The sequence below is a fragment of the Rhinolophus sinicus genome, linkage group LG09, assembly GCF_036562045.2.
Source record: "Rhinolophus sinicus isolate RSC01 linkage group LG09, ASM3656204v1, whole genome shotgun sequence".
Taxonomy (NCBI): Eukaryota; Metazoa; Chordata; class Mammalia; order Chiroptera; family Rhinolophidae; genus Rhinolophus; species Rhinolophus sinicus.
Genome location: NC_133758.1, coordinates 70,884,189 through 70,897,308, shown reverse-complemented (window position 1 = coordinate 70,897,308; position 13,120 = coordinate 70,884,189). Strand labels below are relative to the sequence as shown.

Here is a 13,120-nt window from a genome sequence, read left to right as displayed (position 1 = left end):
GGAGCACTGGCTGTGGGGAATGCTGGAGCATGCCAGAGCCTAGGGGAACACAGCTATTTTCAGTGCAATACAAATAAACAAGCATTACCTTGGTAGAAGCCGCATAGTCCTATTGGTGATGGTTGTGTTGGAGAGGTTGAGATACAGGACTCCGGGACAGCCTTCAGAGATGTATCTCATTGATTCATCCTGCATAAAAACAGAGGGAAGAATCTCATCAAAGTCTAACAGGCTTTGCTATTCCCCATTCCCTCTCTATCATCTCTCTCCCTGCTCCAAAAAAGTATATGCAAAACTTGGTCTCTTCATGTTCTTTAATATTAGTTGTAAATCAAATTAAATAGACAGTGATAGTTTTGCTTACAGCCCCCTTACTCCCTCACTTTCCCCCTTTTTGGAAATAAAGTCCCATTTCATCACAATGACACTATATTAAAATTTGAATACTTGCAAGTTCAATTCTGTGACAGGAAATTTGAGCTCAAGTTTCAGAGTGTCAAACATTCCTGACTTTTCAGATACATGAAAGTGATTAAGAATGGGTCACTTTTAAACTTACTGAAATTATTATGAAAGACAGGAATAGTAAGTGCTCTCAACTGGATTTCATTAAAAGTGAGTCCATATTTATGCTTCTATATTTATAGAGAGATGTATGTGTACGTGAGTGTGGGTGTAATTAAGTTTCTGTGGTTCTGTTACTGAATCTATTAAAACAGCTAAACAGATTTCCACCAAATTTATGGCAAGTTTGAGATGACCTGAAGTAAAATACTGGTGATATACATGTTGGACACAAAATTCAGTGTTGGAAGTTCTGTATGTGTGTGTGTGGCGTGGGGAGTAGGGGAGAAACTCAGAGTCAAACAACCCTTCACCAGAGAGCTGAAACTGAGGTACCAAGAGAGTGCTGTGACTGTTACCTGAGACAGAAAACAGTGACTTCAAGCATGAGCCCTAAGCTGACATTGACAAGACCAGATGAATGGCAAGATTTGATTCCAATGGTGCTGCTTCTCAGACGGGTAACTATTAGGTTGGTGCAAAGGTTAATTGTGGTTTAAAAAGTTTAAAAAAAAAAAAAATTGCAAAAACCACAATTAATTTTGCACCAACCTAATACTTACAAACTGTTCTAGAATGAGTAGTAGCAGGTTTTTATTTATATAACGATGCTTGATGAGTCTCCCCCAGAAAACTGAAGAAGTCAGCTAGTTTTAAGTATTTGTGGTACCTCGGTCCTGGAAAGAATAGGCCGTTGCAGAAAGAGGCAAGTTGTCACTTGGCTAAGAGATGTGGTTTGGGGGAGAATTCTGCATGGTCAGTTTGGCCACCCTGAGCACCACGAGGATGGCAAGGATTTATTCTCAGCAGGCTCATCAATGTTTAACAGTCTGTTCCTGGCTATTTCTTGGAGTCATGTATATGAAAATAACAAAATCCTACAGGTTGAGCTTTTTTCACATGGGATAGGACCTGGTTGATTTATAGGGGCAGGAAACCACACCTTAAAAAGACCCCAAGTTTCCTTCTTCAGTTGTAAAACTGTGGTTCTGCTGTAGGAAAGGTTCTGTGTGCTGAAGCTGCATGGGTACGAGTGCCACTGCATTCACTGCCCACAATTTTTCTAGATGTTCCACCACCAAAATGGAGCATTTAGATTTACATGGTTAGATAAAAAGCATACAGTATAATTTTCCCAGCAGGAATGGAGAAAACAACCATAATGTGTGGTTTGTAGTTTAATACCAACAAAAATCTATCTTCAATAATATTCATTGTGCCCATCAAATATCAAAGTGATGGTGTATTTGTTGGAAGACTCTGGCAAGATGCAAATGAGGTGGACAAGAAGAGAATAGAAAGCTGGTTTCTACACCCTCAGGGAGCCACAGAGAAGGTAAAAAACTGGGGGCCAGGAAGAGGAAGGTGGAGTATGCTTTAGGTACCGAAGAGGAATCTGATTTCCCTTTGACATGGGGAAGCAAACCATTCTCTGCATTTCCCTGTCTAGAGAAAATTCAAATGAATCTTATTCTCGGAGTTTAAAATAACTCAAGGTTCAATCCCCAAATGTTAGAGCACATAAATGTGTAAACATTTGATTATCAACATTGTAGAATGGTTTGTGAATTTGTCCACAATGCAGTCAAGTCTTTCTCAATGTAATACATTCATAAGGCAAGCTCCTTAGAAGTCAAAGCTTTTGAGTAAATGTTACTCAACTCCTTAAACGTAAACTTGTCTCCCAGTCTACGTCTCAAAGGGAAAAACAATAGTAAAATGTAGCTGGATAAAATTATCAGCCCTGTATATTATTACACTCCTTAATTAGAACAGATTTTGATGTTCACAAATTTAATGCAGATGGCACTGTATTAGAAAGCCAACTTTACAGAATATGATCTTTTATTCAAGTGGAGAACTGAAGTTCTCTGGGGGCAAGAACGGAAATTGATTCATTTTTAAATCCCTAGAATACCTATATTTTATAACATATAAATTCCCTATATATCTTTATATATAAAGATAAATATATCATTAACATAAGAGGTACAATAAATGTCCACAAAAAGAATGAAATAAACAGAAATTTGAAAGAAAGAACTGAAATGATGATACAGCAAGGAGCCGCCAATCCATGAAATCTTTTCACCTTGGCCGAGCGGTGTGGCCGTCCTCCCGGAGCGGGGGCTTAATGATGGCATGACACCGTCGGGCCCTTCATTGCACTGCCTCCTGTCTCCTCAGGGACTTGCTCCATGAGCTGCTCAAGTGGGTCTCCACCAGCCTCTGTAAACCTACAACAGATTTCCCTGCCTCTATTTTCTTTCTGCTACTCTCTTAACCACTTTTCTGGAAAGATACCCTTATACCTAATGCCTCATTTTCTCACCTCATGTCCACTTCGCAGTTCACTGCGATTACATTTCTGCCCCAAGATCCCACTGAAATTGTTTTAGCAAAAGCCAGCAGTCCCCTTCTGCTTCTCAAATCCAGGTGGCACTGCTCAGTCCTTTTCTTAGCTGCTCGCTTTGGTCACTTCCTTCTGAAACTCTTCATTCTCTGGCCTTTTGTGATCTCTCTCTCTCTCTCTCTCTCTCTCTCTCTCTCTCTCTCTCTCTCTCTCTCTCTCTCTCTCCCTCTCCCTCTTTTCAACCTCCTTCTCTTACTGTTCCTCCGTAAGAGCCTTTGCTGTTTCTTCTCCTCTGCCTGCTCCTGGAAGTCAGCGTTCCCCAAGGTTCAATCCTGGGTCCTCTTCTCTTCTTACACCTTCTCTCTCTCTTTAGGTTGATCTTATTTACTTTTGGAATGTTAATTATGACTTATGTGTAGATGTCGGCCCAAGATGGAATCTCAAGTTCTAGCCAGTGTTGTCCATTACCTACTAGATATCTCCATATAGTTTCATTAATTAAACAAACAAACATTACAGAGTACTTACTATGCAAGGTTTGTGCTGTGTGCTATGCCTACCCCCACATTGAGACACATCTCCTGCACTTTGGGCCTCCTACGCTAGTGGAGGAAGTAGAACCATGTAATGAGGGCTACTTGTGACAGGAACCCGGAGGAGCAAGAGCAAACCAGCCTGGGAGTCAGGATGTCTTGGTAAAGCAGGTGGTGCCTAAAGTCAGCCTTAAAATCTGCCAAAGAGGGAAGAGCACCTGAGGTCTCAGGGGAAGAGTATTCCCAACAAAGAGCATAGCCTCTGTGCACGGAGGTGAAACAGCAAGGGGCAGCTGGGCGAATGCAACAACAAAGGCAGAGCAGCTGCTGGTTGCTGAAACTTAATGTGTTTGCAGGATTTGGAGCAAGATGAGGCTAGATAAGGGAGGCCGGTGCAAGACCACCGAGGGTCTCCAAGATACAGTAACGTTCAAGAGCTTTGACTTGAGCCACTAGTGCAGACGATGACTGGGTGTAACTGTTGGAAGGTGGGAGTGAAATGGTCAGATGTGCCTTTTAGACAGAGTATTAATGTGCTCACAGGGTGGGAGACACAGTGGGGGTAGAAGAAAGCCTGGAGACAGGGACCAGGAAGGAGTTGGCTAGGGTCACATGTGTATTTCCATCTTCTTTGGCACGGCCACTGTGAAGACCACGAAAATGAGCCTATTGTTTCTGCTGAGGCCCAGTTTTTCTGTCTTATACACACATGGCCTTAAATATAAATATAGTTCATGTTTGTGTAATTTTTGAATAGTTTTCACTTTCCAGAGACTCCAGCAGGATTAATAATAGTGTTATACAAATGGGATAAAATTTCTTGCCAATGTTTAACATAGTTCACTTTTTTCCATATTTAATCTTAAATGAGCACACAGGCATATATTTTGGCAAAACCTCTGTGTATTAACACTCCAACACAGCACGTTCAAATCTATGTAAACAACAGTAAAATAAGCTTCTTATACTCACTGTGAGTGTTGGACAGTCAGAGACATTCAGCTCTTGCAAATTTTTACAGAGACCTAAATCAAACAAGTGACACGTCACTATACAACATACTACAAATGTTTAAACTTAAAGTTTTTCCATCCTACATTCAATGTGATGTATTCATTAGAAAACAAACAAAAACCTTGGCAAGTAATTTATTCTAAGTATATGGTTTCTTTTCCCAGAAAAGTAATTTCTTTTGGCTTTAAAGTTAAAATGTACACACATGTTTATTATTGTTTGAGGATTACAGAAGGAAGAGGAAAATAGAAAAATTCTGCTTTGGGAAAAAGTATGTTTTAGAGCTTTTAGATTCAAAGCACTTGAAGAAAACCAACCTGCTTTGCTGTGGCATGACTTTTTGTTCATATTTTTCTGTTTCCTTTTAGCATTTTATTATGAAAATTTTCAAACGTACAAAAAAGTTGAGAGAATTAAAGGACTGCACAATGAATATGCCTACCACCTAGATTCCACACTTCATATTTTACTGTATTTGCTTTATCAAATACCCACTTGTACATGCATCTCTCTACCCCTCGATCCATCTTATTTTATGCACTTTAAAGTAAGTTGCAGACATCTGCATACTTCCCCAAATACGTTAGCATGTATATCATACATAATTCAGCAAGCATAATATTTAACAGAATATTTGATTTTTTCAGGTTGGATTTACATGCAATTTTAATGAATTGCAGATAGAGGAGTGGAGGGTCAGAAAGGCCAAGTGCCTGGATAGCTCTGGGACCAGAGGCAGCTGTGCAGCTTACGATCCTGCAAGGAAGACATGTACACAAAGAGCTAGACAGCAAAGTGATACACAGTCAGCACTCTTGGTCTAGACTGACAGAAAGTAAAGCCCCAGATCTGAGACAGGAGAGGGGAGTTAGGAGAGGGGACACTAACCAGAGGATAGGAGGAATGTTGGAGGCAAAGCAGAGAGACGCATTCTAGGTGGAGACCCCACCAAGCAGCAATGCTCCAGGCTAGGGGGTGATCTGGCATTCACACGGCTACTACAATGAAAAGGAAAACACATCTCCCACTCATCACCACATAGCCCCACAGTAATAACAATAGAAATGTTATTAATTATCAATCCAATGGACTATGTCCTAAGTAACAAATGCAAACCAAAACCACTTTCAGGATTAAAAAATGAAAAAAAATATTTAAAATGTGCAGCTCTTGGAAGTCATCAATAATATCTGTCAAGGGAAAAATACATTTCCTCAAAAATATAATAACTAAGTTTATGAGATTAATATTTTTATAGAATAGTTACTTGAGAGTAATCCATGCATTCCACAAGTATTTATCAAGAATCTGCTATGTGCTAGAAACCCTACAGGTGCCAGAAATACAGCAGTGTACAAAATAGAGAAAAACCTCAGCCTTTGTGGAGTTTACATCCTAGCTGGGGAAACTGAAAATAAGCAAAAGAAGTTAAATATCTACTTTGACAGCTGGTGATAAATGCTCTGGAGAAAAATAAAACAAGAAAGACGGTGGAGAGCTGCCAGGGAATGGGAAGGGGTGTGTCTTCAAATAGAACAGTCAGAGAAGGCTTCACTGAGGGGACCTCGTAGCTAATCTGTGCAGGAGATAACAAGGACAGTTGCAGTAACGTAAGCATTTCTGGAGCCCACATTCAACAAGACGGGTGATTGGGAGACAGGAAAGAAAAAAATAAGCCCAGGAACCCGGCCATTGGGGTCCTACTCTTATTTGCACACCTAAAGGCTGTAAGGAGGATCCCTTTCATTTCTTGAATCCAATGTGATGACAAACTACACATTTCCGTTTCCATAATGCTAAGCCCTGCCACTGTGGAGTACTTGCCTTGGACCAGGCACTGAGAAGCGTCTCAGCGGCTTGGGCCCATTTCATCCTCTCAACAATACTCAGGCATCCTCAGCCCCATTTTACAGATGCAGAAGGTGAGGTTAAACAATTAGCCTGAGGTCGCACAGTTCAGCAAGTAGGAGAGCCTTGATTCAAACTCAGGGCCCAAACATTTAGCCACTAAACAAGGCAAGGAGGATGGTGTAGAGCCTTATACACCAGTATTCTGTATGTGCCTTCATTAACTGGAATACCTTTGCTTAAAAGAAAAAAAAAAAGCTGCCATTATCTGTTAATAACAGTGCTGGCAATGGTCCTTAACGACACCATTTTTTTCTTTGCAACCTAGGGACTCCACCATCCCGCATCTGGATCTCATTGCTCCTGATCTGCATTAATTAAGATTACCCAGACTTGGATTTCAAAGGAGTGTGTCCATTGTTCCATCTGTCACACTAAGTAACTGGGCCAGCTGGATGTCAGGATGCGCGTGGTTACCCTCGTCATCCTGCTCGTTATCTGTAAAGCCGCTGAGCTCCGCAGGGCAAGCCCCGGGGGTGTGAGACACCGAGCGCGTCCTGGCCGGGTGGGTGCCGGCCGCAGAAGTGCCCACCCCGTCAAACGCTACGCACCAGGCCTCCCCTGCGAAGTGTACACGTATCTCCACGAAAAGTACTTGGATTGCCAAGAAAGAAAACTAGTTTATGTGCTCCCTGACTGGCCTCAGGATTTGCTGCACATGCTGTTAGCGAGAAACAAGATCCGCGTGTTGAAGAACAACGTGTTTTCCAAGTTCAAAAAGCTGAAAAGCTTGGATCTGCAACAGAACGAGATCTCCAAAATCGAGAGCGAGGCTTTCTTTGGTTTAAATAAGCTTACCACTCTCTTACTGCAGCACAACCAGATCAAAGCCTTGACCGAGGAGGTGTTCATTTATACACCTCTCCTGAGCTACCTGCGCCTGTATGACAACCCCTGGCACTGCACCTGTGACATGGAAACGCTTATTTCAATGTTGCAGATTCCAAAGAACCGAAATTTGGGGAACTATGCCAAGTGTGAAAGCCCACGAGAACTAAAAAATAAAAAACTGCGGCAGATAAGATCTGAAGAGTTATGTAATGAAGAAGAAAAGGAACAGTTGGAGCCCAAACCCCAAGTGTCAGGGAGACCCCCAGTCATCAAGCCTGAAGCGGACTCTTCTCTTTGCCACATTTACGTGTTTCCCATACAAACACTGGACTGCAAAAAAAAAGGTTTGTAAGTTTCTTTTTCATTTTCATGGATAATTTAAAATGCTGTTTGAGTCTTATAACCCTCACTGCACCCCACTATGCCTTGGAATTTCTGGTGTGACTTCCACCGGAAATCTTTCTCCAATCACAATGGAATTTACTTGAACCTTTTAAGGAGTCTACACTGAAGATGGTTGGTGACTTAGGGAACACTGGAGGAGGGTAGGAAGGACAGCCATTTGGATCTTACTCTTCATCGCTCAGTGCAAGCTGTGGCTATCAGGAATTCCTTTTATCTTCAATCTAATGTAATTTAATTTATGTAGGTGAACCAATGGGAATGGAAAAAAGAGCAAATGCTGTCTATATAACCTGCTTTACACCGAGTCCATCTGCAGGCAATGATAACCTCAGGGAAACCCAGGTGCAGGACAGGACAGACGAGGGCACTGCACTGTCAGAGGCCAGGCGGGCTGTAGTGATGATGTATCGTAGTTCTTATCATTCAGTCTCAAGGTTTTAATACACGCTTGCTAACATCCTGTATCTTAATTTACTCAAAGCAAATTCCTCAAAACAAAACATAAACATATTGGAAAAAAAACACCACCAAAGTTCAAAGTATTTAATCTAAGACTATGAGACTTTTCCAGAATATTGCCTACTTCCTTAAAATCATTGCTGGGAGTTATTAGGTTGGTGCAAAAGTAATTGCGGTTTACAAGGTTAAAAATTGTAAAAACTGCAATTACTTTTGCACCAACCTAATATATTCCACACAGCCTTGGGCTAGTATTGTGCAGGAATTTGCACCTACAGGATATATTCATGAAATAAGAAAACAGAGGGAGATTGTCGTAATCCTCTTGACATGTTCGTGAAGACGGTCCCAAAAGGTGGTCTGGGAACTGCTACCCTACCCTGAGATAACAAGCCATGTGACAGTGTCTGTTTCATTTCTGGCATGGATTAATAACTTATCTGTAATATTAAACTAAAGACAGATGTCATTGAGTGAGGGTCTTATAGAGCATGGTGTCAATCCTTCCACTTACTTGGGGAGCTTTTGCTTTGTTTTGTTTCTTTAAGAACAGAAAGGGAAGGTTAAGAGGAACATACTCTGGCTCCTCTCAAGGAAGCCATAGGCAGGGATTTGCAGATGTTGAAGACACAGGCAACCTGAACCGGGAGTAAGTATGTTCATTTCTCAGTAAAGTAAAGCTCAGAACTTGCTCCCTCTGTCTGACTCTGGAAAGTGGCACATGGTTAGATCACACCACAGCCATGGTGGCATGGAAAGGTTTGCATACTATGACACCATGTGAATGGTATATAATTTGAAACCATAGTAGAGCAATTAGAGCCTTGTAACCCGGGAGATGCACAATTTCCAGGAAGGTGGAAGTATCGCCATTTACAGTTGAGGAAAATGAGCCTCAAGGAGGCTCAGTCCCTGGGCCATGGTCCCACAGGTAAATAGCAAAGCTAAGACTGGGTCCACCTGGTCAGAGACCTCGGTCTACCTGAGTCTGCTGCTGTCTTCCAGAATTAATCTCATTATGTTCAAACAGGCAGAAGCCTCAACATTGGGAGCATCAAAGAATTTCAGAAAAGTCAGTAAATGTAGTTCCTCTGTAGCCTGATGGGGGATTTCCCTGACACGGTTACGGTGAGGACTTAGTGCTTCATGCCGGAGAGCATGTTTGACTAGGATTTCCTTGGTGATGCTTAAAATCTTGAATTATATACTTTAAAACCTAATGCAAAGCTACTAATCCTAGGTTTGGGTTAGAAAAATTATTTGATATTGCTGAGGTTCTACCCTCAAGCTAAAATTAATGTGCACTTGGTGCCTACTTGATAAAGAGAAAGGAGGTACAGCTAAGTTCATTAATTATCTGAGAAAAAAGTGCCATCGACACAAAGTTAAAAGACTTCCACAGCCGGACTACACTGTCATTTAGGAAGAGATAGGTGTTAGGAAATTTCTCTTTTACTGCTTTTCTACTCTTGGGCCATTCCTTCCCTCATGAGCCTATATCTACCTTTGTCTTTTTTCTCATGATATTTTTGTCTCTTTTTCTCTTGGCAAAAGTCAACCTATAAAAATACACATATATTTTTTATTGCTTTCTTTCCTCAACTTGTTGTTGTCTAAACACAACCTTCCAGATATGCCTCATAAATTTATTCCCCCTGCTTTAAAAATACACCTATTATTTACTGGAAAACAATATAAAGTTTCATGACATATGCAGTTAGTATATATAATATAGGGCCATACACTAAAAGACAACTCACGTTGTTCCACACGTTGTTGACTACATAAACCAGAGGTTATATTTTCTAGATTAAAAAATGTAGATAAAATTTAAAAAAAAAATGTAGATAAAATTTAGATAAAAGGAAGTGTATTTTTGTCTTTTAATATAATCAATATAAATGGCTTTCACTATAGTTGATATAAATCTACTGATTCTATTATTTATTTTCATTTTGGGGAATATTGTTGACTCCTTTAAGTTTAAAGGCAAAGGTCTTATCTAGTAAATTCCCTTTGGAGCTGCCTGGCATGGGGCCATGTGCTTCAGATTGATGATAATAATTGAGCTGCTTTCTTTGCTCTTGCAAAGCACTAATTTAAGCAACCTTTTAAAATAAAAATACATGGAAGTTAAAAATCATGTCTAGAACTCAAATATGACAATGTGAATATAATCCACTGTAATTTTCCTTAGCCCATTCTATAAATAGATAATAAATGTCCAATGCTAAGAATAAATGTTCTGAAATGTTCATCTCTAGCTCCCTGCCGGAATGTAGTAACACATTTTGATTGTGCTCCACGTTAGACACTACGTACCGTAGGCTCTAAAGAAGCCTGAAACATGCCATTAGGAGTGGAACTGGAGCTGTCATCTAAATGCTCGGCGTGCCCAGATTCCTGCGTGATTTCATTTACTCCTCACAACCTCAAAAGAAGTACTATTATTATCCTCATTGTGTAAATGAGGAAACTGAGGTGTAGAGAAGTTAAGTTGCCCTTCTAAGGTCACACAGCAGTCGCCAAGCAGTTCTCAAGCTATTGACCAGCATGCAATGTCATCTCTTCCTTCAAGATTCTGGGTACATCTATTTACCAAGAAGAATTTATAAAAGCTTTCTAGGTGCTTCCTCCCATTGTTGAACCCTCCTCTTAGGCTCTGTACAGTACACCATGCACACAATCACACACAGAGAACCCAAATGCAGATTGCCCCAACTCAGGAGCTGTGCCTTTCCCAGTTGACGGGTGATGAGTCAGATGGTGTGTGTAGGGTACCTAACATGTGCCAATGTGACCACATAGACCTCAAAAAAATCACTATTTTTGCCTTGAACATCTGACAGCAAGAAAAATAATAGCTTTATTCACTGGGAGACAGGCCCTTTGCCAACCAAACTGTCTTTCAAAGGGAATAAATGAGAGATTAGTTGAAAGGCATGTTTATGCCATATTGAGGTAAACGGATTGCCAAAAACACATGAACATAGGAGATTCAAAACTGCTTCTTAACTTCACAATTACCAGAATAATTTACCATTTTTAAGGATTCATTTTACCTCTAAGATTAAGGCTGGGGAAAATGATGCCCATAAATTGCTCCCAGCTGCCTCTGAAGTTAATTTCACCACTGGTTTGAACAGTAATTAAGAATGTTTTATTTGCAATAAACACCCAATTTACGTCTCTTCACCTACTGCTACCAAGCCTTCAGAGTAGAAGTGACATTGCTGACAACGAAGAGAGCTTACTACATGGTGAAATTACATGGAGAAAATTTCATATTTTCCTCCTCAAAATCAGCAATGTTTGCTTGGGAGAGGGGAAGCCTTGTCAGGGGTGATAATCAAGCAAATACGGTATTTGTTGAGGGTTTACCAAGAATTTTGGGTAGCAGCAAATCATGTGGTGCCTGATCTAGAAAGGGAACATTGACCAAATTTGACTTCTGACCTGGGGAAATTTGTATTTATATAATCTTTATCAAAAATAAGCATACTTTACATCAATATTTGCAATTCTCATTCAAGTTTAAGGTAAAAGAATTAAAGAACTGTTTTTACTCATCAATATAAGAAATCAGATTTTTGCATGTTTTTCTCAGCCACACTAGTAAGGGCTTCAGTTTGCATTTCCTGGTATTACTTGTGGATCCTATTTTTACCCAGGGCTGCTGCTCACAACGCCAACATTCGTTCTGCAATTTATGTTCCTTTCCCAGCATCCATGGGTCTGCCACTTTGCATACACTGAGTTTCAGGGTGTTCTCATACACAGATTTTTCTACCCATTTATTTGTGGTTAACCCACTCTGGCTTGTCCTGCAGTGGTTGCTTGGGAGGTATCATATCCAGCGCAGCAGATGTGGGCTCAGTAAGCGAGTCCTGATAAACAGGCTGCTTTCCAGAATCTAGGAGCTGCTGACTCTGGTGACACGGAAGACCTAAGTAAGCCCGTTATGGCTTTACAGGGCCTTGGTGAGGACTTGGGCTTTTATTCATAGTGAAATGGGAAGTGATTGAAGGATTCTGCCACCTGAAAGATGGGAAGTCATATGGGAAAATGACATGATCTGACTTAGGTTTTAACAGGATCACATAGGTTTAGGACACTATTGGGATAACCCAAGAGGTGATAGTGGCTTGGAGCAATGTGGTAGCATGGAGGAAGTGAGAAGTGGTGGGATCCTGGGTCTTTTGAAAGAAAATAAAACTGTATTCTGCTTTTTTTTAGATTTTACTGGGGAAAGGGAACAGGACGTTATTGGGGAACAGTATGTATTTTCAGGACTTTTTCCAAATCAAGTTGTTGTCATTTCAGTCTTAGTTGTGGAGGGCACAGCTCAGCTCCAGGTCCAGTTGCCGTTGTTAGTTGCAGGGGGCACAGCCCACCATCCCTTGCAGGAGTTGAACAGGCAACCTTGTGGTTGAGAGCCCACTGGCCCATGTGGGAATCAAACCGGCAGCCTTTGGCGTTAGGAGCACAGAGCTCCAAGCCCTGAGCCACTAGGCTGGGCCTTGTATTCTGCTTTTTAAAGCCTTCTAAAAAGATGCCATAGCGATTGTCAACAATTAGTCCAAATGCTAAACGTCAAGAAAGTATTTCTTTTGTCTGTCCTCGATTGTCTCTGTGGTTTTCAATTATCACTAGAATCTCCACCTCCTTGTTTACGTGTAGTATCCAGGAAAGACTATAGCTCTCCCATTAGGGTCTTGATTCTAAAGGAAGGATTACCTCACTGTTGCAACATTATAATGAGTTCAAGTCCTAAAAACTTTCACCTTTCACTATGTTGTCAGACACAACTCTAAGTCAAACAGAACAATGTCTTATCAGAGGACAGAAATAAAATCACCCAAATTTTCAAGCACTTTTATTACAAGAGGCCTCAATATTCCTGAATCATTAAACTTAAGAAACATTTAATGAGCTCCTGTTATTTACCATGGATTATCTATTGCTGCCTAACAAACTACCCCAAAACTTAATGCTTTAAAACAGCACACTTTTTACCTCACAGATTTGTGGGTCAGGAAACCAGACATGGCTT

The 13,120-nt window shown here is 40.8% G+C and overlaps 2 protein-coding genes across 3 annotated transcripts in view; one reads left to right on the top strand and one right to left on the bottom strand.

Moving 5' to 3' along the window:
- Positions 1 to 13,120, bottom strand: part of FBXL13 (F-box and leucine rich repeat protein 13) — a 230,582-nt gene that overhangs the window by 96,383 nt on the left and 121,079 nt on the right. For both annotated transcript variants that reach the window (XM_019744537.2, XM_074340634.1), the window contains exons 10-11: positions 4,423 to 4,475; positions 89 to 189 (exon numbers count right to left, since the gene is read on the bottom strand). In XM_019744537.2, coding sequence (XP_019600096.2) covers positions 89 to 189; positions 4,423 to 4,475 — 154 coding nt within the window. The remainder of the gene's footprint in view (positions 1 to 88; positions 190 to 4,422; positions 4,476 to 13,120) is intronic.
- LRRC17 (leucine rich repeat containing 17) overlaps positions 1 to 13,120 on the top strand; it is a 32,075-nt gene that overhangs the window by 10,662 nt on the left and 8,293 nt on the right. Inside the window, exon 2 of the mRNA XM_019744538.2 lies at positions 6,641 to 7,547. Coding sequence (XP_019600097.1) covers positions 6,776 to 7,547 — 772 coding nt within the window. The 5' untranslated portion in view covers positions 6,641 to 6,775. The remainder of the gene's footprint in view (positions 1 to 6,640; positions 7,548 to 13,120) is intronic.